At 38.4% G+C, this 23495-nt stretch overlaps 2 protein-coding genes across 3 annotated transcripts; both read left to right on the top strand.

Moving 5' to 3' along the window:
- Positions 1-215: 215 nt before the first annotated feature.
- On the top strand, positions 216-14830 carry kel (Kell metallo-endopeptidase (Kell blood group)). 2 transcript variants are annotated; one of them, XM_066683046.1, is made up of 19 exons: positions 216-338; positions 535-826; positions 1297-1453; positions 2554-2877; positions 6570-6697; positions 6823-6981; positions 7244-7315; positions 7458-7637; positions 7756-7916; positions 8038-8155; positions 8233-8328; positions 8994-9092; positions 9206-9277; positions 9406-9509; positions 10055-10144; positions 10902-10969; positions 11058-11224; positions 11454-11543; positions 11883-14830. In XM_066683046.1, the coding sequence occupies exons 2-19, from the start codon at positions 800-802 to the stop codon at positions 12024-12026; spliced, it is 2256 nt and encodes a 751-aa protein (XP_066539143.1). In that variant the 5' UTR covers positions 216-338; positions 535-799; the 3' UTR covers positions 12027-14830. The 2 variants fall into 2 exon arrangements, with proteins under 2 accessions (XP_066539143.1, XP_066539144.1); XM_066683047.1 differs by having other exon boundaries at positions 218-338; positions 11058-11218.
- A 73-nt stretch (positions 14831-14903) lies between these two features.
- On the top strand, positions 14904-21678 carry emg1 (EMG1 N1-specific pseudouridine methyltransferase). The gene is made up of 5 exons (XM_066683048.1): positions 14904-15131; positions 17138-17239; positions 17339-17480; positions 20964-21172; positions 21300-21678. Exons 1-5 carry the CDS (start codon positions 14982-14984, stop codon positions 21411-21413), a joined length of 717 nt encoding a protein of 238 aa, XP_066539145.1. The 5' UTR covers positions 14904-14981; the 3' UTR covers positions 21414-21678.
- Positions 21679-23495: the final 1817 nt, after the last annotated feature.

Genomic DNA, 23495 nt, shown 5'->3' with positions numbered 1-23495 from the left:
GTTGTTGGTCCTGGATCTGCTTGATAGATGTGGTTCCAGGAACAAGAGAAACCCGAGGAGCCTATTGGGTCTACTGGGTGCCTCTTACATTCTATCTCTTTGTAAACATTTTTGGCTGGGAGGAGTGACTGAACGTACTAGTTCCCATGCATCATGTGACGTGGTGTGTCACCTCTCGGACGTCTCCTCTACTTCTATCAGCTCACACCAGCTTCACACTCTACTGATAGCACACAGTGTCGACGTATGTGTGTGTGTGAGAGAGAGAGAGAAAGAGTGGTTCAGTTCAGCTTAACTGACCTTGAAGAAGATCACTCTGTATTAAAAAAGAACAAAAAGTAATAACTCCATCATTTGTTTACTGTTACTGGAGGCTATGGCACTTGTGTTAACCTCTAAACCACGTTTGCACTTGTGTGTGTGTGGGGTTGTTTTTTTTTGTTTTTTTTTTGGGGGGGGAGGGCGGGTTGTTTCTTGTCAGATGAACTACTAATTCTCAGGCACGCATTATCTAATTCACATATACCCTCACAGGGCTGAGGTGAGAGCCAGATGGCATGACGGAGGGAGAGAGAGAGAGTGAGAGAGAGAGAAGGAGAAGTAGAGAGGGCTCTCTGGGAAGGGGCCAGGTCACTATCAGCGAATGAAGGAGGGAACAGTGAGGGTGATGAAGAGTGATAGAAGGCAGACGACTGCAAGGCTGACGGAGGGAGTGATAGAGGAAAGAAGGATTTTGATGAAAGAAAGAAAGGGTGCAAATGTGAGCAGGAGCTTTTGAAAGCACGTGAAGAAGAACAAGATGGATCAAAACTCTTCTGTTGTGGAGGTACAGCTGTTAAGAAACCATAAATTCAACCAGAAGTACATGTTTGTGCTACCAATAACTAGAATAAGCTTCATTTCTAGGGATTGTTTTTGTTTGTTTGTTTTTGTTTTTTTGTCCAAACTTAAATGTTTAGCAAAAGCTGTGTCTTGAAAGACTCAAGTCTTTTATAAAACAGTCTGTTAAAGGCAGTTGTTAATATGTTGTGTTTTCCATTTGCTCAGTTTCCTGCTGTAAATGTTTCAGGCAGAAATACGATCACACAAAATGTTTGCTGCATTCCTCATGATTTGACTAATTATTACAATGTGTATTTCATTACAAAAAAAAAAGGAATAAACTCATCTGCTATTTTGTTGAGGCATGTGCAACTCTAAAACACTTCTTAACAGCATGTTATCAGGCTTTAATAATGATAACATCAAAGCATATAACAAGACAATATACTCTACCAACTCTTGGCCCCTCTTCAGGTAACTTTCCAGCTTTCACAAGAGCAACCAGAGACTGAACAGCCAAAGTCATTGGTCAAGAGGCTGTGGCTAAAATTCTTATTGGTCCTTTTTGTCTCCGCCCTCATCGGCACTTTGATATGCTTGGGTTTCTATTCCCAGAGGAAGACTAGTGAAGGTAAGTCACAAACCTTGGTGATGGCATAATAGGGTCCACCCTCTTATCCAGAAAGGGATCCTTTGCTCAATAAGAAGTTACACATGCAGGACGTTTGAGCCTTTGTTTATAAATGACCCCTGACTCAGCACAGGGTCTTGTAAACTGCTCCTCATGGGGTTTTTATTCCACATTTTTTGCTCAATTCCAATATAGGAATAAAGTAAAAAGAGGACCATGAGGACAAGATTGAGAAAAACTGGGTAATCTTGCTAGCAACATAATCTACATTATGCCCAACTGTATCTTAATGCCTCCTTGAAATGAAAAAAATTAGATATTTTGAACTTTCTGGAACTTTCATGGTTTATTTTTCTAACCATGTCTTGTATAATCGCAAGATAGCATAAAGTTTAAGGCCAACCCAGATTGCCGTGAATGTTTGGTTCTAATATGGTCTGCATCTGCCATTCTCTTATGACCCACATTTGGCCTTGAATGACAGTGCTGACTCAGGGGAGTCTGACTTCCTCAAATCAGCCACTTATATGGGCCAAATGTTAGGTGTATTGTGCACCACTCCACATGCCTGGCCTAAACAACACGTGATGTATCCCAAGTCAAGCCTGGATCATGGCAGTGAGCCTATGTCTGTCCCACAAAGCCCTTCCTAGTGTCGTAACTCTGTTTGCGCTTAGTCTGTGCCAAAAGTGACACAGATTAGGCCCATGTCTATCAGAGATCTGGGAACTGTCAACAGTCAGTTATATATAAATACCCCCAGAATTGGGCTTTGGGGCTGTGGAACTGTGTTCTCTGGAGTGAAGGAGCATCATCCAAAGTTTCAGATTTAATAACATTTGTGATCCAGAACTAATAAGCCACGTTTACTATATGAGCTCCCTGATATTCTTGAAATGTTCTATATTCTAGTGTAACACATTTCTAAAACTGGACAGGCTATAACTGCAACAAAGGCAGACAAACTCCCTGGTCATATATAGTGTATAGGTGTAGCCTTTCTGTGTTCCATGTGTTTTTCTTTTATTTTTTGTGCCTGTCATATTTTCTCCAGGTTTTCTTTGATTTCACAATCTTTCCTTTTGTCCATTTTCCTCCAGCCCCAGTTCCCTGTACCTCTCCTGCTTGTTTGAAAGTAGCAGAACATTTATCTGCTATCATGGACCCTTTTTCTCGACCCTGCGATTACTTTCTTTTTACCTGTGGGGCAGAGAGTGTGAGTCTCAGCAGAGGCAGGCAGAGGGGCAGGGTCATCTCCAACAACCTAACTGCTGGACTGGACAGGAGATGGACAGACAGAGGAAAGGCAGGCGGAGGAAGGAGAGTGAACAAGGAAGCAGAAAATGAAAGTCACAGAGACAAAACGGCTGACAGGTTACCAGATAGACGCACTGCTTTGCTCCACACAATAAAAGAAATCTTGGGTGAGACACAGATTCTTTCTTTCTGGGACTTGGTTAGACAACTCTAACCAGAGGAAACCAAAGTTTTAGCAATGTTCAAGTCCAAGTCTGAGTCTTGGGGCTTACATAAAATTCATAGATGAAACTTAAAGGAGCAATCTGTGGGCTATTTACTGTACTTAGTCATAAAATGTCCAGGGTGTGTAGTCATAGATTAAGGAAACAGTCAAAGCTAAAACACTACGGCCTCTCCCAGCATTGCTAAAGCAGTATATTCTCCTTGAGAAGTGCCCAGTTCGGACCGGAGATCATATGATCCCGCCCTCTGAGGTCCTGCCTATCATCACGCCCTCTGTCAAATCATTTTATAGTCCACCTTGTGGCCAGGTCCACAGAGCCTCGCAGCTATGAAATGATCAAGAAAACAGTTAATTCATGTTATAGTTTACCACACCCAAAAAACCCCACTGCCCTTCTAAAAATCTCCATGACCAGAGATGGAGTAAAATGAGAAGAAATATTGTGTGTATTATGTGTTAGAAAAGTGGAGGCAGTTTACAAGCCAGAGCTGGCTAATTTACTCCTGAACAGGTAACAGGTGATTTATTTCTGACAAAATATAATAGTACAGATGCCTGTGAATAGATTAAAAGGAGTAAACACCATAGGTTGCGTGTTTTATATAAAGAAAGTGAGGCATAGCGACATTTGAAAGGTGTTAGGACTGTGTTTTGTGTGTTTTATGCGATGAAGGTTAATAACATGATTGAAAAGTGCAAATACCATTGTTTGTTTTTTAAAAAATGGATGCAGATTCATGAGTGTTTCTCCGTGGTGTGTGTGTATTTTAAACAAATTAACTAGTAAAAAACTGTTTGAAACGCTTTGTATAATTCACCTATTTAAGGTGGAATGGAGAAATCAAGCTTGGTAGTACACAGCAAATAAAAGCATTTTAGTGGTATGCAAATGTTTTAGTGACATTATATACATTGGTCATTATATATATTATATTATATATATAGACATTATATATATGGTCGTGTGCTTCAAATGAATAAAATGGGAAATAAGAAGTGTTTCAAAACGAGTTTAAACAAAGTTTCAAAGGCTATAGCACTAGCTTCAGCACGTAAGGTGGAATTCAACAATCTGCCGTATGCGTAACGCCAATAAGATTCGTAACGGACACATGTAAGGTGGAGTGAAATGTTTGACAATAAAAATACGAAAAGATCTGCCTCTTTAATGGTGGATTTGGAGAGTAAAGACTTGTAAATGCAGGGAATTGTCGGCCACGTGTTCACATTTTTTGCATAGATAGATGTTTTTGTGAAATGATGAACACTACTCTGTGTTGATATGGCCCAAGTTCTTAAACTTGTCTCTTGTTCAGAGGAGGCACACAGCTCTTTGCACTGTTTTTAAACTGTAATATAGTGCCGATTTTAAACGCTTGGTGTCAATATTACAGATTGCTTAGGGCAGGGGTCGGCAACCTTTACCACTCAAAGAACCATTTGGACCCATTTCACACAGTAAAGAAAACACTGGGAGCCACAAAACCCTTTTGAAATTTTAAATGAAATAACACTGCGCATAACAGGGTTTTTTTTTTTTTTTGCCTTTGTGCTATGTATAAACAAACTATACTGTGTGACATTTATGAAATCAATGAACGACTGCAGAGAAAATGAAATAACATTTCTGCATGCAATAAAACACATTTAACTCCGAAAAAAGACGTTGGGTTGACGGTTAAGTAAAATACTCAATGTCTATTTGAGTCCTTGTAGTAATTGGGAAAAAACGCCAAACTTAAATTATCCACTGGCAGCAAACAAAACTGCCGTCCTCTATTCTGTCTCTCAGCTGTTAAAAAGTTCAAGAAACCGCACACTGGCGGGTGTCGCACATTGGAAGTTGTGATGTGTATTAAGAGCGACAAAAATATTTTAAATATTAAATATTAAAATATTTTAGATGTTACAAGATCGTCATAATCTTCATAGAATTACATTTTGAAAATGAACGAACCAAAATAAAACACATTTAAATTAAATTCTCATTAATTATTTTCAAAAGCTGAGCCGCATCAGAAGGATCAAAGAGCCGCGGGTTTCCGACTCCTGGCTTAGGGTGACCAGACGTCCTCTTTTACCCGGACATGTCCTCTTTTTTAGACTTAAAAAATGTCCAGGCAGAATTTCACAAACGTCCGGGATTTTGTTTTTCTAGAGCTTACATAGAACTTCGAGAAGCGTTTCATTCACAAACTAGTCCCGCCCTCCCCTACTTCGATTGGTTCGCTTGAGTGAGAAGGGGGCGTGGAGAAGTAGCCTAAAATCTTCGGATTGGACGGTCTGACTGTAGAGCTACCGTTATTGGTCAATAACCTTCTCTGTAAACATTTAATTGGTCAGTCTGCACTTCTACACTTCTAGCCCTTGCATTTTTCTAGCACTTCCATGAGTTTTCCTTAAATATCCCTGTAATTAATAACCTTTGAAGGAAAGTTTTGTAATAATTATTATGATGTCTATATATTACAAATTTAAAATACATTACAATACATACTGAAAACAAAATATACCTCATGCTTTATAAATTTAGTAATATTGGAAACTAGATTAAATGCTAATTAGATGCAATTACACATCCATTATGCAAATATGGTGTAAGGCTCTTTAACACACACATCTGCTACATTAATTGAAGTTGGATTGGAATTGTAATTATACACGGGATAAGTAAAATATTCTGTGCCAGTATATTAGACATAGGGTTTAGCACATCCTCTTTTTTTACCAGCAACCACATAATTTCTGTTATTGAACATTTAGCTCTGAAATATTATCCTACACCTAGCGTTTAAGGTTGCTGTAGCCGTTTACAATCCGATAAACACTTCCATTATAATCGGTCACTGTCTTTTCCAGCTAATAATTAAGATTATACATTAGGCCAAGCCCATTTATTTCATTTGTACTCAAAACACCCACTACATTGCTAGTTGTTGCCAAATTAAGCCCACAATGCCACCAGAAAGCTTAACAGTGAGGTCTGGTGTCCCACACCCACCGCTCTCCTAACTAGCATTACAACACTTTTATATGCTTATGTCCTTGCTGTCTATTTTTGTCCATTTTTAGTTTACTACATAAACACAGCAGTGAAAATGTAATGATGAATGGACTAATAGGAATCCTCTACTTGTTAATTATTCATTCATTGTGGTGGGTCCGGAGCCTACCCAGAATCACTGGGCGCAATCACTGAAGGGGTGTCAGTCCTTCACAGGGCAACATTCACTCACACCTACGGATACTTTACGAGAAGCCAATCTACAATATCTACACAACATCTATAGTATGTTCTCCCTCGCAAGAAAACCTCACCAATATATTTCTACCACACCTTGGCAATACATTAACCTCTAGAATTTACTGTCAAATAAAATCACTAGTACCCTAAGTACTCAGAAATATCTCCATGTATATTGTTCTTTATCACCTTATTTTGTAGATTACATCAATTTCTCTTACTTTATATTAAAGAATACTGTATTACTTACAAAATATGGACATGAGCACACAGTAGCTTTGTAGTAAGTGCTACAAGCAAAATATTAACTAATCCAATCTAAAAGGTATGTTATATAACATATTCAATCTTTAACCCTTGCTTTCTGTCATGTCCTATTGTGTGATTAGAGTCGCCTGTGAGGAATGTTTCTATGAAAAGTGTGAAGGAGAAAGCACAGAGGTTCTATAACACCTGCAGAGACTTCAAAAATAAAGAGAGTCTGAACTCAGAAAATTTCCTTGCACTCATTCAGAAGGTAAATCACACACACATTGTTCAACGAGAATTTTTCGAGAGGAAATTTGAACAATGTTGTTAGTTGTTATAAATTTTACTAAATTCAGAAGGAATAAAGCTGTGAGTTTTGGTGTGACCCTGCAGCTTGGAGGCTGGGTTGTGTCTAGGAGATCGACTCCGACAGATTTTAACGAGACTCTAACTCTGCTAATGTCCAAGTACAACACCTTCCCTTTCTTCAGTGTGTATGTGGGGCCTGACAGAAGAGAGTTGCATGGTAATGGGAGCCAGAACTACATACAGGTATGTGACAGTTTCTGCAAAAACACAATCAGCTCACATAATCTGCATATGTTCATAGAAATGCATTTGCATTGCAGGCCTGTGCAGTTTTACAATATTTATACTATTTGATTGTAGTACCGAATATAATATTATAGTAATATCAAGTATAGATAGATGTTCTATGTTCTACAATGATTTTTACATGCCAAGTCTCTTTTATTTAAGTATTATTTAAGTATTATACTCCAGATGTATTGATTTAACTGTGGCATTTCCACAGATTGATCAACCAGATTTTCCAACCCCTACAGACTGGAACAGTAATACAAACAGATCCATAATTAACCCACAGGTACTTGAGCTTTTGACTTGTTTTGACAACTCTATTTAACATCTGAAATATTTTATTTATCTATTATAGTCAAAACATATATAATTTAACTTAGACACTAATGGACCATCTGTGATAATATCCCTCTCTTTCTCATTCTCAGTCTTTGCGTCCATTCTACTCATTCTGTAAACAGCTCTTGGATCTATTCAATGTTCCCTTCTCTCAACACTGTGGCCTGTATATGTCTCTGTGTTCAACTCTGGTTACAGCTACATCTCCTCTTACCTATCGCCTCAGTCAAAAACTCCTTTATCATAGAATTACCATTCAAAAGCTTCAAGTGAGTGTTTATTTCTATTGTTAAAGCAAACGTTTGATGCTGAACTAAATAAAACATGGTGCCTATGTTTTATGGAGCATTAATTCTTGAACATTATGCTTTCTCCCTCTCTCTGTAGTTGCTGGCCCCTGCTATTGATTGGCTCAAATCTTTACAGGCCATTTTTCATCCTTATTCTGTCAGCCAATCAGATTTCGTTTTATTGCATAATCTCCCATATATCGTGCACTTGTCCCACACAATCAGCGATTGGAAAATTAAACATGAGACAATGGGCAGGTGAGTGATACCGCCTCTCAACTAAATATAAACTATTTTTACATTTGGCATTTGTTCGCTTTTATCCAATGCTGTTACAGTAAATATTTTTTGAAAATGTTTGTGTGAAACTCGTTTGCAGTGATTCCCTTCATATGTATATGATTCTGACTCTTCTACAAACACTTATCCCTGCCATGGACTCCAGATTCACTCAGACCCTGAGAAACTTCTCCACAGCTATTGGCAGTAGAGAGGAGGTATGACTTTTTTGTGGGACTATTTTTCTGTGTTTCACATAGATCTGTAAAAGACTTTGATCTATCTTTCCATTTAGGATGTCCCACATTGGAGACACTGTGTTCAACAGACGGCCGAGTGCTTTGAGACATTTCTCGGTCAAGTGATTAAGGAACAGTATGCCCGTGAAGAGGTATCACTAGTAACAGCATGATTAAATAACAAATGGATGGATGGATGGATGGATGGATGAGATAAACTGGAGGGAAGGAAGTAGATGGTTTGGTAGATGAATAAATAGTAGATGAATCTGTGAGTAAGAGGGATGGTAGATGAATGGGTAGCTCTCCCAGGCTGGGAGAACCTCCACTGAAAAGTAAAACACTGCAGAACATAACTGAGCAACCCAGTAATACCATTTCAAATTTGGGAGCTGTAATCATCCCCTTTCAAAATAACTAAGTCTCAGTCTAAATGTTTTATTTTTCCAAATTAATGTACTAAAAGTACTGAAAGATTGATTGATTAAATGAAAGAGGTATAAAAAAAAGTTGGTAGTATGCTCGTTTTAATCATAATTATATGGCCAATCATTGAAATGAGCATTGTCATCCATCTATCCAGTGTTTGCTTTCACTTTGTCCATTAGTGGGTCTTAATTTTTAGGGATGATGGTCCTGATTTCTAAAGCATAGATGAGTGGGTAGGTGGACAATGGATGTATGGAGCCACACATTTATTGAGTGATTTGAATTATTTCCATTGCAGTTTTGTATTTGCATTTGCTGTAAAACTCTTATTTGACATACAGAATACAAAATTCTTATTTGACATTCAAAATCTTTTTCCCATTTACAGGCAGAAGAGATGATGCATGATATTTACACTGTCCTCAAATCCAAGGTTGTGAATTTGAGCTGGAGGGAGGAGAAAACACGTGATTTGGTTTTAAATAAGGTCAAAAAAAAAAACAATAACCAAACAGTAGTTGTGTATCATGATTGATCCCTTGATATGGCCATATATATTTGACCACAGATAAAATGAAATTCGTTCTCATTCTCTTTCAGATTAATTCTCTCAACGCAAGACTCTCTGTAAACACTGAAGATCAGCTAGATCTCAATGAGCACTATGCAGAGGTATTAGTGAACTACAAGATTATATGCTGATAATAATTAACGCTGGTGTTTTCACTTATTTAAAACATTAAAAATGTGTAAATATACCAAAAATGTATAACACAAACTGGGCCCCTCTTCTGTGCTAGGTCATCATAAATGAGAAGGACTATTTCTCCAACTATCTGCAGCTGCTTGTTCTTCAGCAGAAGAGGATGTGTGATTTGTTCTCTGGTACTGCTCAGCATGATGTGTAAGTGCTCTTCTCTTCAGTGTTGCCTTTCTAAATCAACATATCATGAACATTTCCTACTGACTGGTTTCAAATGGTTTAAAATGAACTGGAATACAAACATGTTACATTTGCCTAGATTATACATTAGGTTTAAGAATTTAGGTGTTTGTCTGATCATTTTTGAGGGGCTTCATATTTGTCTAAATTAGTAGACTGGTATGTATGCTACTGTAAACTCCTAATTGGATAGAAAAAAGTTAAAATATATAACCTAATATTCACAGCTATTGCCAAACTGTCTATCTGTCTCTTAGTTAGTTAGTTAGTCACGAGCCAGGTTTGTGAAGTGCTTTGTTTATAAACAAGCAGCACTCACATAGGATAACGTATGCATTCCGAGACATTTTATGTCCAGGAATAATCCAAAACAATCCTGGAATATCCTGAACATGTTACAACAGCAATTATACAGTATGTTCTTAGACTATCTCCTTTAATATCCATTAATGAAGAATGTCAACCCATATCTTAACATTATTCTTCTCACATCTGTCCTCTTATAGGCTGCTTATCAGTCCATTTCTCTCTGGTAATGATGTCATCATCCCAGTTGGACTGTTTGTGTCACCTTTGTTCCATCCTACCTACCCAAGGTATATCTTATATGTAAAGGGTGGGCCATTTATATGGAAACACCTTAATAAAATGGGAATGGTTGGTGATATTAACTTCCTGCTTGTGGCACATTAGTATATGGGAGGGGGGAAACTTTTCAAGAGGGGTGGTGACCATGGAGGCCATTATGAAGTTGCCCATTTTGGATCCAACTTTTGTTTTTTCAATGGTCCCCATCCATCTTGAAAGGTTTCCCCCCTCCCATATACTAATGTGCCACAAGCAGGAAGTTAATATCACCAACCATTCCCATTTTATTAAGGTGTATCCATATAAATGGCCCACCCTGTACATAACCACAAATTTAAAGATGAAAGATGAGTATATAATTAAGACGCAGATTAAAATTATTTTTAAAACTTATGTACATAGATAGCAGACAAATGTGAGCTCACTTTTGGCACTTATGTACAGTTACTTGACGACATGTGTTGTGTGGGCCAAATGTGTGTTTGTTCCAAAACACATCTGGCATGTAGCCCGTATAAAGTGGATCTGTGACTGAGTTGAGGAAGTCAAACTCACCCAGAGTCAACACTGGCATTCAAGACCATATGTGGGTCAAAAGAGAATTGCAGATGCTACATTTGGGCCAAACATTCATTGCTATCTGGGTAGTGGTTAGGGCCATTATTTATATTCCTGTATAAAATTCCTTAGTCTATATATCCTGTATGAAAGTGCTATCAATCACAGAACCGTGTGTGTTTTTTCCTATTACTGTTTTTTTTAAAGAGCTGTCAGATATGGAATGCTGGGGTCCATAATTGCAAAAGACCTTCTTCATCTGTTACTGCCCAATAGTAAGTCATCTTCTTAGTACTGCACAGATATGTAAATCCATACCTTTCATATTAAAAACTGTTCTGATAACACCTGTCTTTTCTCTAGTCCTCTCTCAATCAGAAAGCCCAAGGCTGGAGAGTGAGTGTGTGTGGTTACAGTACCTCCATAGGAGGGAAGGTCCAGGCAGGTCTGAATCATCTTCTCTCTCTCAGTCTCAGCAGAAGGAAGTGTGGGTTCAGTACTCAGCCCTGGAGATAGCACTACAGGCAAATGTGCATTTTTCACTACAGTTGTGTCAACTACAATCACATATTTTGGGCCACACATTTGGGTCCATTTCCATGACTCAAACCCTGTACACAGTTATTTGTTAGGATGTCATATTGTATTTCTATTTAATTTAATTTTTAACAATCCCTTACCTCAAATAAGGTTTCTTTGAACTTGTTACAACATGTTACTTACATTATTTTTTCCCTCTTTCTCGATGTTTTTTGTCAGGCATACAATAAGGCTTTCCAGAGGCAGTCCACTGACACCTCTGTGTCAGGACTCTTTCACATTCATCTGTTCCTCACCTCATTCATTCAGGTATACCCCATACCCATCAACTTCTGCCAGTTCAAGGGGATTTCCACTTTAAAACTATTTGCATGTATCTCTACACCATAAATGTTTTTTTTAATCACTTTTTTAAAATTCAATATCTGGTTCCAGATCTTGTCACAGTTGTGAGCAAGTCTAATCTATGTAAATAAAAACATTGCTTGCATTTTTTAATGTGAACAATATGCTAATAAAGTAATTTAGAATTGCCCTTGAAATGTCATGGGTATGTCAATATTGGCCTAGCTGGCTCAAATGTAGTGTTTTGTTACACATATTGAAATTTGATTTTTTGGTAATTCCTATACAATTCTTTCTTAACAGGCAAGCTGTGACTCTGGGCCAAATCGTGCATTCATGCCTTTTGAACCTTCCTTCCTGGTGACTGTCCTGTGTAGGAACTCTAACTTCTGCCCCAAATTGATGACCTGTGACAATAAATCTCAGGGAAATCCTCAGCTGTGTTAAAGCCAAGACTCTACTGAGTTTGAGAAGGACAAAACTTGCAGCAGAGCTGTAAAACAGGCTGAACTGGAGTCAGCAAACCAAAGAAAACCAAATCATGCTGTTGAGAAGACTTTTTTTTACCACCACATGCATGAAAGACGTGGCTGCAGACCAAACACCAAGGCTATTAAAGCAAATGATGATGGAGAACCCAAATAACATTATACTATGCACATTTTGGAGATCTCTTCACTATTTTATACAGTAGAAGAACGTTTAAAGTCGCTGAATACGCCTCAGATTTGACAATAATTTTCATAATTGTTCATCACAAAACAAGGCTTTTCTAAACTGTAGGCCAGTATTTTGACTGATTGATGACTGTGATTTACACTCAAGATGTAAATGTGGGAAGATTTGGATGGTACTTTATGGGAATAATTATATTTTAGTTTAAGTGTGTTTGTTTAACCCTCAGAGAGCCTCTGGTGCAATGCAAAAACTATTTAAAAGCTTTCTACTTATGTTTATGACTAAATGTCACAAAACTGATGTATACCAGAAGTCCACAGCTGTATCATGTTATCATTTTTAATTAATTCAGGATTTAAAGTTTACATTTTGCCAAATTCATCCAGATACCTACTTTACTGACATCATGGTCTTTAGGAACAATGTAGAATTTTTGGAGCTGAAATAATTTTTTCTGATTCCTATGATATTTAGTCATAAAAATTGCAACAAATAAAAGATAAACATACACAGATTTAAGACCATTCTGTGAATTCAAGCATGGACCTGAGGCTGAAAGAATCATTCATTTACTAACTCACAAATTTACTATAATGTAATTGGGCCATGGAAATTTTCAACAGTTCCCCACTCCAAGATAACTAAACTTAGCACAAAAAGTACAGAAATTTGTGTTTGGCAGATTATTTTTTGTTGTAACAATGCTTCTTGGCAATAAATCTTATATCGTTGTATAATTTCTCTTTTAAATGGGGCCACATTTGTAGGAAACATGCATTTGTGGGATGAGCAGTATGTGGGTTGCGCCCATAAAAAATTTGCCAAATCTTCTCTACCTATGCCAACCAGCTTGTTTTTTATTTCCTGATTGGAAGCACCTATGAGGATGGGCCCTGCTACAGTGGTCAGTAGGTGTCTGCTCCAAGAATTGGCATGCCACGTTTGACTGGTTAATTATTTGGAGTGAGCTCTAGTACCATCTCCAAATTGAAAGCCAAGTTCCACAGGGGATGTTAGAAAAAGGCTGCAAAATTATCATTTCCTCACCCTGTGAGCACTTAGGTAAGGTAGGCTGTCTACTAAAGATTTGCAGTCAAGGTTTGCGGGTCGATATGGCTGACGACTCTCTACCCAGACAATCTGGAACAGACTGCATGGAGCCAATCTCCGGTCTCATTGAGCTGCCAGGAGTCCTGCCATTACTGCCCTTCACTGTCAGGCCTGTTTGCGTAGGTCTTGGCAACACATGCACTGGAATCTGAACATGTGGAGGAACTTTATATTCAGTGATGAGTCCAGATTCTGCCTACAGCAATTAGATCGTAGGGTCAAGGTCTGGAGAAGAAGTGGAGAAAGCTATGCTGATTGATGCGCAGATAGAGTAACATCTTTTGGTGGCGGCAGTGTGATGGCGTGGGGCGGCATCTCCCTCACTGGACAAACAAGGCTTGTCGTTATTGGAGGCAATCTCAATGCAGAGTGATATCGAGAAGAAATTTTGCAACCAGTGGCAATCCCATATCTCCACAGTCTGAGATCGAACCCTATCCTCCAAGATGAAAACGCTTGCTCCCACAGAGCGAGATTTATCATAGCTTACCTCCAGAATTTGGGAGTGGAGAGGATGAAATGGCCTGCCAGCAGTCCTGATCTCAATCCCACCTGTGGGATCAGCTTGGGAGTGCTGTTCATGCTAGAGTGACCAATACAACCAAGTTGGCTGACAAATGCTTGTTGAAGAATGGGATGACATCCTACAGCAATGTGTGACCAGCATTAAGAGATTCCAGGCTGTGTATGGTTCTGCCACACGCTACCGAGTCTCCTGTTTGTTAAATGAATAAATTGTTAAATTGCCAATATGTCTTGTTTCTTCAAACTTCAATGATCCAGTCCACCAAACACCAAATGGCAGAATAAGCTGTTTGGCATTGGCAGAAAGGATTTGGCAAATTGTTCATGGGCACAACCCACATACTCATCTCTACTGCTTATCCCACAAATGCATGTTCCTTAATGAGGCACCATTTAAAGGGAAATTAACAAGGTTTTCAACTGTATATAATGTATGTGCCAAGAATCATTGTTACAACAACGAAATAATCTACCAAACACAAGTGTAGCTACATGAAATTGCCTGTGGTTATTGTAGTTTCGTGCAAGCCTCAATCCTAAAGTCGTCCACAGTCCTCAGTGTGTGTGTGGGGGGTGTAAATTAAAGTTATATATGGGGGTGACCAAACGTCCTCTTTCTTAGACTTGAAAAAAATGTCCGGCCGGAATTTCACAAACGTCCGGGATTTTGTTTTTCAAGAGCTTACATAGAACTTCGAGAAGCATTTCGTTCACAAACTAGTCCCGCCCTCCCCTACTCTGATTGATTCGCTTGAGTGAGAAGGGGGGGGTGGGGTTTGGGGTGAAATATCCTAAAATCTTCGGATTGGACGGTCTGACTGTGGAGCTACTGTTATTGGTCGATAACAACCCCCCCCCCCTTAATAAAGATATAAAGATATATTAAAGTAAAAAAAAAAATATATATATATATATATATATATAGTATCCAAACAAATTCAACGGGGGCCTCTGAGAGTTAAACTGTGTTAAGTGTATAATTATGTATATATATTTATAAATCTTTCTTACTGGAAATTTAAAGTGGCGAACCTCAGATACGATGCGCGGTTTAGATCTGACGCAAAATAGAGGCGACCTGGAAGCAGGATGGCGGCTCACATAGGAGACAAGCGTGGTCTGGAACATTTAGACGAATATGAACCAAAACCAGCCAAACAACAGCGAAACCTCTACGAAAGAATGACAGAGAAGCGACTGGTGGTTATACTGGAAGGAGCCACGCTGGAAACAGTGAAGGTAAGGCAACTAAAATAACTTGACGATGTGATGTGGAGTAAACCGCATACTGCTATTGTTTAGGAGCATTCAAATCACCCGTGTATTTCGATGTGAAGTGTACTACACAGGGTATTCGGACGTACTATTTTCTTAATTGTAGTGAACACACATCCCCAGTAGTTGGACACAGCTGTGGATGATTTGTTTTCCTGCCGGTGTTCTGACGAGTTGTGTGCTACCTTGTAATCTGCTGCCACAGTGTACTTTTTTTACGGACAGTTGCTTAAACAAAACAGTAGGTAAGATACTCCGATTAGCTAAAGATTATATATCAGAAAATACTGCCTACAAAAATATAAGCAGGAGATATGTATATATTTTATATATAAAATTCACCGTGTACAGTTTTGGAACACACAAACAAATAAAAGTAAAATACGTTTGTGAAATGCACCGGAGGAAAACGTGGTCTAACCACGGTATTAACGCTGGAATAAAAATGGTTTTATTTTAACACTTGTAAAAAAATTTAAACATTTTGTATTTAATTATTTTTTTTTTTTGTATATAAACTCTATAAAGCTTTTTATAAACTATAAAGCTTGACAGTTACTATGTGATTCCAACATTCACACTGGGGGCAAAGGCAGACGGATTATTTTTCAGGCAGTTGGAGCCTGGTCTCACTACATTCTAGCTTCATTCATTCATTATCTGTAAGCGCTTATCCAATTCAGGGTCGGGGTGGGTCCAGAGCCTACCTGGAATCATTGGGTGCAAGGCGGGAATACACCCTGGAGGGGGCGCCAGTCCTTCACAGGGCAACACACACGCTCAGACACATTTGAGTCACCAATCCACCTACCAACGTGTGTTCTTGGACTGTGGGAGGAAACCGGAGCACCCGGAGGAAACCCACGCGGACACAGGGAGAACACACCAACTCCTCACAGACAGTCACCCGGAGCAGGAATCGAACCCACAACCTCCAGGTCCCTGGAGCTGTGTGACTGCGAAACTACCTGCTGCGCCACCGTGCCGCCCCATTCTAGCTTCAATATATCAAAACGTCCCTTTAACACTACATTTTTGGAGAGCTTTTACATCACCTAAATCATTCTAAGGGAAATGGCAATTAACGAGCTTTATGCATCACTTGACAGTTTTAAAGGAATATATAAGGGAACATTTAAAACCCTCAGGTGTCGCTTAAGGGATCCTTTTCTGCAAGTAGGCAAAGAGCATTTTACCTTCTGAAATATGAGCAGTAAATATAACATGTTAATCCCATGCTAATTGACATGTAGGGGAATATTCCTTAATATTCCACAGTAGAGGAGTTTTTGTGGGTCTTCTCAAGAACGGAGGCACAGGAGTAGGCATTTAGTAATGTAATATACAATATAAATCAGCCGAGTCACTCAAGTACATGGTGAACCTCAGGTGCTGAATGATGCATCACACTCAAGACCTCCTTATTCAGAGGATTGGAACTTCTGGCAGCTATAGGCAAGTTTTGTGCAAGTAGCAGTCTCCATATGTGTTATGAATGTGTTCTTCTCCTTAAGTTACTAACATTAAACAGATTATAATAACATTTATAATAATAGTGTGGATTATGAGCGAGTAAAGGTATTAGCAATCATCTCACCCCTTATGTTATGAAGCAGTAAAATACAAGGTTGTTTAGTACAGTCCAGAATCTCCAATAGCGCTGCTACGCAGGATCTATGCTGTGAAAAAATCTGCGTGTAAACATTTGACACTATTATGTCAGTGTCAGCTTGGAACAATTTCAAAGAGGAAATGCTCAGCCATGGCATTAACTGATTATTTTACTCATAAAGTATGTATCTCAAGAACGATAAAGTCATTAGCGTTTTTACAATCATCAATCTCATTTCTTTGTGTTGTCTCACTTTTTTTTTTTTTTTTTTTTTTTAAAAAAGCATATTTGTTTAATTGCTCTGGACATTTCAGAATCAGCTGAGTGTGATTTTACAAGTTTGTGCTTTATCTTGAAGGTTGGTAAAACATTTGAACTACTAAACTGCGACCAGCACAAGAGCATAATAATAAAGAGTGGAAGGGACCCTGGCAATATTCGCCCCGACATCACACATCAGGTAGAACTGCTGTATAACATCTAAAGAACTATGCTGCTATATACTAAACATATTAGGGTGTTGATTTTATTTTTGAATAACTGTGTTTGTTTCATTTAGTCCCTGCTTATGTTGATGGACAGTCCGTTGAATAGAGCTGGACTGCTACAGGTGTACATTCACACAGAGAAAAATGCTCTGATTGAGATCAACCCTCAAACACGGATTCCCCGCACTTTCCCTCGCTTCTGTGGACTTATGGGTAAATTCCATCCATCCATCCATTATCTGTAACCGCTTATCCAATTTAGGGTCGCGGGGGGTCCAGAGCCTACCTGGAATCATTGGGCGCAAGGCGGGAATACACCCTGGAGGGGGCGCCAGTCCTTCACAGGGCAACACACACACTCACTCACACACTCACACCTATGGACACTTTCGAGTCGCGGACACGGGGAGAACACACCAACTCCTCACAGACAGTCACCCGGAGTGGGAATCGAACCCACAACCGCCAGGCCCCTGGAGCTGTGTGACTGCGACACTACCTGCTGCGCCACCGTGCCGCTTTATGGGTAAATTAATACATAATACTACATTTTAGTAGGCTGGGTAATCGTCAGAAAGAAATTGTCTTCTGCAAAACTAAATGGTCTACAAATTACCCCAAATATAATTAAATAGCAAATATAAGAATTCCTAAACGTTACTGAGGCTGTCTAAATACTGGAAGAAATTAAACCAGAAGATGCATGACCAATATGGTACCAAGGAATCATTAGACTGTGGCACACTCTGAGAGGATGGGCAAAAATAGAGCGTTGCCCACAGATAAAATAGCCTTTTAAACAAAAAAAGTACATGAATTATATTCAATATCCATATTGTAAAATGCAGGAGGAGCAGGGATTTTATCAATGGCACGTGATTAGCAGTTAAGTGAAAGTCTAAAGAAATTTACATTATTAATTTAAGACTCTTCAGAGGCATAATTTCAGATGTGCTCCGTTCACAACAATTATCATATAAGATGACATCAAGAAGTTTCAGCTCTCCCATTTCTGCATTCTGCTTTTTGCTCCAGTCCTCCTGCATTCTTCTTTGACTCCCCTGCATTCTTCTGGGTTAGGACTAGAGCAATAGGATGTGTGGTGTAGGAAAGGAGCAATAGCAAATTTTCTGGCTGCAGCTATACATATATATTACTTTTTATACACATCTGTACTGCAAAATCAAGAAGCAGGCTTAAGACAAAAAATTTGTTGGGTTATTGGGTGATTTGAGTTGAGAATATAGAGGACATTTTTTTTCAGCTTTAACAACCCGTTACTGGAAATGTGAATACCTTTTAATATAGAAATGCACATGAACTCAGGACTGTCCCATATTTCCTGTGCTAAAATTTACAGAGTATATTTTTTCATTCTTAATGCAACAGTTCTAATTCTTAGATGTTCCTTAACATCTTCATTAGCTGGTTAAATTATTTCTGTGGGCTGAGGTTGTAATTTGACACAGACAGACAGCTAGCCCCTGTTTTGTGTCCTTTTTTTAGCCGTGAGTTGAGCTGTATCATTAATTTTTTTTTTCATTTTTTATATTAAAGCAAAAACAAAAGAATGGTTTCCTCTAGCGATGATTGTCATGCATATTACTCTACATGTTTATCTCCCTCCCAAAATACAAGTGTTAGTATTTTTACTTTATACTATAGTATTTTTACTTTGTACCAGAAGGTTGCTGGTTTGATCCCTGTTACCAGCAGGAATGTCCATGGCTACCTGTTGTTCACTGTTTTTGTTCACTGCCTCATATCACTAGTGTGAGTGTGTGTGTTCACTACCACTAATGGGTTAAATGCAGAGGTCTGATATCATTGTATGGTTGTAGAATGATCATAAAAGCATGTCACTAATGATTAAGTTTTTTATTTGATAAACACCACTAATATAAATATTATATTGTGTTTATCTTACATAGATCTGTTTATTTTATATTTAATTATACATTGTAAACAGCTTCAGCCTTAAGAAGGGACAATGACATTAATTGCCCCAAATTCTGTAATTTGTATTTATTTAACTGATCAGCAGTCCTAAATTTATCTCTAGGCTGCATATAGAGTGCCTTGCGAAAGTATTCGGCCCCCTTGAACTTTTCAACCTTTTGCCACATTTCAGGCTTCAAACATAAATATATAAAATTAAAACTTTTTGTCAAGAATCAACAAAAATTGGGACACAATCGTGAAGTGGAATGAAATTTATTGGATGTGTCAAACAAACAAAAAACTGAAAAGTGGGGCGTGCAATATTATTCGGCCCCTTTACTTTCGGTGCAGCAAACTCACTCCAAATGTTCAGTGAGGATCTCTGAATGATCCAATGTTTTCCCAAATGACTGATGATGATAAATAGAATCTACTTGTGTGTAATCAAGTCTCCGTACAAATGCACCTGCTCTGTGATAGTCTCAGGGTTCTGTTCAAAGTGCAGAGAGCATCATGAAGACCAAGGAACACACCAGGCAGGTCAGAGGTACTGTTGTAGAGAAGTATAAAGCCGGATTTGGATAAAAAAAAGATTTTCCCAGCTTTAAACATCCTGTGCAAGCAATCATATTGAAATGGAAGGAGTATCAGACCACTGCAAATCTACCAAGAACTGGCCGTCCCTCTAAACTTTCATCTCGAACAAGGAGAAGACTGATCAGAGATGCAGCCAAGAGGCCCATGATCACTCTGGATAAACTGCAGAGATCTACAGCTGAGGTGGGAGAGTCTGTCCATAGGACACAGTCATACACTGATTCTTGTACACTGCACAAATCTAGCCTTTATAGAAGAGTGGCAAGAAGAAAGCCATTTCTCAAAGATATCCGTAAAAAGTCTCGTTTAAAGTTTGCCAAAAGCCACCTGGAGACACACCAAACATGTGGAAGAAGGTGCTCTGGTCAGATGAAACCAAAATAGAACTGTTTGGCCACAATGCAAAACGATATGTTTGGCATAAGAGCAACACAGCTCATCACCCTGAACACACCATCCCCACTGTCAAACATGGTGGTGGCAGCATCATGGTTTGGGCCTGCTTTTCGTCAGCAGGGGCAGGAAAGATGGTCAAAATTGATGGGAAGATGGATGGGCCAAATACAGGACCATTCTGGAATCTGATCTGATCTGAAATCTACAATGGAATGGTTCACAAATAAACGTATCCAGGTGTTGGAATGGCCAAGTCAAAGTCCAGACATGAATCCTATCGAGAATCTATGGAAAGAGCTGAAGAATGCTGTTCACAAAGGCTCTCCATCCAACCTCACTGAGCTCGAGCTGTTTTGCAAGGAAGAATGGGCAAGAATTTCAGTCTCTAGATGTGCAAAACTAATAGAGACATACCCCAAGTGACTTGCAGCTGTAATTGCAGCAAAAGGTTGCGCTACAAAGTATTAACGCAAGGGGGCCGAATAATAATGCACGCCCCACTTTTCAGTTTTTTATTTGTTAAAATTTGACACATCCAATAAATTTAATTTAATTTCACGATTGTGTCCCACTTGTTGATTCTTCACAAAATTAAATTTTATATCTTTGTTTGAAGCCTGAAATGTGGCAAAAGGTTGAAAAGTTCAAGGGGACCGTAAACTTTTACAAGGCACTGTAAGGTTTACATATAGCAGTTGTTTATTTTATTGTTTGTTATTCTATACTGACACACTGCTTGCATTTTCCTGTTTCTTCTATTAGTGCAGCTCCTGCATAAGCTAAGTGTCAGAGCAGCTGATGGCCCACAGCGATTGCTCAGAATGATTAAAAACCCTGTATCAGACCACCTGCCTCCTGGCTGCCCACGTATTGCCACTTCATTTAAGGCTGGTGATGCAGTCTGTCCAAGAACTATCGTCCCAAAAGATGGTCCTGCTGCTGTAGTTATAGGAGCTTTTGCACATGGTGCGGTGAGTTTGCCAACACTCAAATAGCATACAGCATCCTTGATAGGGCGAAACATAAATATGCAGTGCATTTACTGTGTCCTGTGGCAATCTCTCACCAAACATCACCTCTTTTTGTCTTCTCTTATAGGTCAATGTGGATTACACAGAGAAGTCATTGTCTATCAGTAATTATCCACTGTCTGCTGCCCTAACATGTGCCAAAATATGCTCTGCATTTGAGGAGGTCTGGGGGGTATTGTGACCAAATATATAAGATTGTGGACTTTGCCCCCTACTGTGTCATGATTTGTCTTTGGATTCACACAGTGCAAATTGCTCCCTTCTATCTGGAGGTGATCATTTTATTGTCCTTGAGTCTCATCTGTGAGCAGTTTCATTTTAACAGCCCACCAGGACTCCTTCAAATAAATTCTTGGACATTTAATTCAATTTCTTATGTTTTATAAATGTATTTGTAAGTTTAACTCTTGCATTGATGTTTGAAATATGTAATATTTTCAGTTTACAAATAAACCTTAATACGAAGGGTTTCTTTATTGTAATGATGTATTATCCTTTTGTTTTAGCTAATTTTTGTAGAAATCTCAAAAGGTGTGGTGGGGTGGGGGGCATTATCAATACACACATTGCATTGCTTATTCAAGATTATTCCTTATTCAAGCGCTGATTAAAAATTATTTAACCTGTATGGGAAAATATAAGCAAACTTATTAAGCTTGTGCTTGCAGTAGGACAAAAGCCCAGATTATTTATTAAATATTTTTTAAGAATAGTACAGACTTAGTACTATTTTGTATAAATTACAGTATTAATAACTATGAATACTTGTGAGGTGTTTTTTTAAAGAATTCTTCCTGGATTGTGACTGATCTTTTGCCAATTTTTCTACCAGTCTTGGGTCCCTTTCCGTTGTTGCTTTTGTCTTGTTCTACCATTGTTTGCTGTTGTTTTTGTTGCTCTCGTCTTCACAGCTGTCTCATTTGTCGTTTTCTTTAACATAAACAATAGACAAAACATATAAATAGACAACACTTTTAATCTGATAAGTCACATTCTGGTCAGTATTATTACCTTTTTCATTTTAAAGGTGCTAGAGGGGCATTGTCATTCAGTGTGTAGTATGGTCTATTCTCTAACCTGACCTATCAAGGCCAGGTTCACGTTGGAGCTTTTTTTGGTCAAATCATATCCGCCTGCTTCAATTCCTTCATAGACATGGCGTCCTTGTTAAAATGACAAGATGTGTTTGATATGAGGCAAATTTTTTCTTATTTGCCAATTCATTCAGATTTTCCAAATATTCATCTGTTCATAGGGCCTTTTCTCTCTCTCTCAATTTTGAGTCAGTTGTATTGACCTTCAAGCTTAAAAATTACACAGAAAAATTGTTTAATAGTCTCTTGTTTTACAGCTTTAATGTGATATAACTATTTTGAGACGTTTTAAAGATAAAGACCAAGAATTTTTTTTTGTTTATTTATTTCTTTGAATAATGAACTCTATGCAAATCATATACGTCATCTACAGGCCACAGAATTTAATTGCAGCATGGAAAATGTAAGCTGGCGAATAAGCTAACTTCAGCTTTTCTGGCATTACACAGACGGTCTTATTATTACCATATTATATTTGTGAACCTGTGATAATTTAGTGAGTAATGTTGTTTGTTTTAAAATATATTAACTACAGACCTGGTATTTGGATCTCTTTTCTTCCTTTGCTGTGATGGTCCTGTTGAATAACTCGTTTAAGCATATTTCCCAGTCATTTAGCTCCTGCTTCCCCAAGGCCTCGTCCCCTCCCGGTCTCCTCAGAGCCACTCCGCTCCTGTTGCCCATTTTACCGCCCTGTTCAGTCAAATTTCAGAACTAACGTCTGATGACTACAGGAAAAACAGCAACTTTCTTTAGCCAAGTTAGTTAATACATTCACAGAAATGTTAACAATTCACAACAGCCAAGTTGTTTATTTACAAAATGAAATGAACGTTCTCATGGCCGTCACTACAGATGAATGATTAAGAGGGCTAAGCTTTAACCTGGAGGGTCAAGGGTAATTGCCCTATAACAGGAAATTTCTTTGACGAGGTGTACAATTATCAAAGCCTGAACCTGCTGAATCAAGGTTTACTATATACGTTACTATTACCATGCTAAATTAAGAAATTTTTCATTTATTTAAACAAAAAGTTTTTCACAGAGGTTTTGGTCACTGGTGTTATCAGGACAAATAGCTGTTATTTTATGATAGAAATTTCTAGCTCTGTTAAACTGCTTCTCTGGGTTATAGTTCATCATTGATTAAACTCCAGTAAAACTAAACT

Source organism: Hoplias malabaricus, chromosome 10 (assembly GCF_029633855.1).
Source record: "Hoplias malabaricus isolate fHopMal1 chromosome 10, fHopMal1.hap1, whole genome shotgun sequence".
NCBI classification, from domain to species: domain Eukaryota; kingdom Metazoa; phylum Chordata; class Actinopteri; order Characiformes; family Erythrinidae; genus Hoplias; species Hoplias malabaricus.
Note: the sequence above shows the minus strand (reverse complement) of the source record. Positions and strands in the feature narration are given on the sequence as shown.

Excerpts from the sequence above, each read along its gene's own strand:
- kel (XM_066683046.1), top strand. The coding sequence starts at position 800 with ATGGATCAAAACTCTTCTGTTGTGGAG. Across the intron at positions 7,638-7,755 it reads TTACCATTCAAAAGCTTCAA|TTGCTGGCCCCTGCTATTGA; the intron begins GTGAGTGTTTAT and ends CTCTCTCTGTAG. Across the intron at positions 10,970-11,057 it reads TCATCTGTTACTGCCCAATA|TCCTCTCTCAATCAGAAAGC; the intron begins GTAAGTCATCTT and ends TCTTTTCTCTAG.
- emg1 (XM_066683048.1), top strand. The coding sequence starts at position 14,982 with ATGGCGGCTCACATAGGAGACAAGCGTGGTCTGGAACATTTAGACGAA. Across the intron at positions 17,481-20,963 it reads TCGCTTCTGTGGACTTATGG|TGCAGCTCCTGCATAAGCTA; the intron begins GTAAATTCCATC and ends TTCTTCTATTAG. Across the intron at positions 21,173-21,299 it reads GAGCTTTTGCACATGGTGCG|GTCAATGTGGATTACACAGA; the intron begins GTGAGTTTGCCA and ends CTTCTCTTATAG.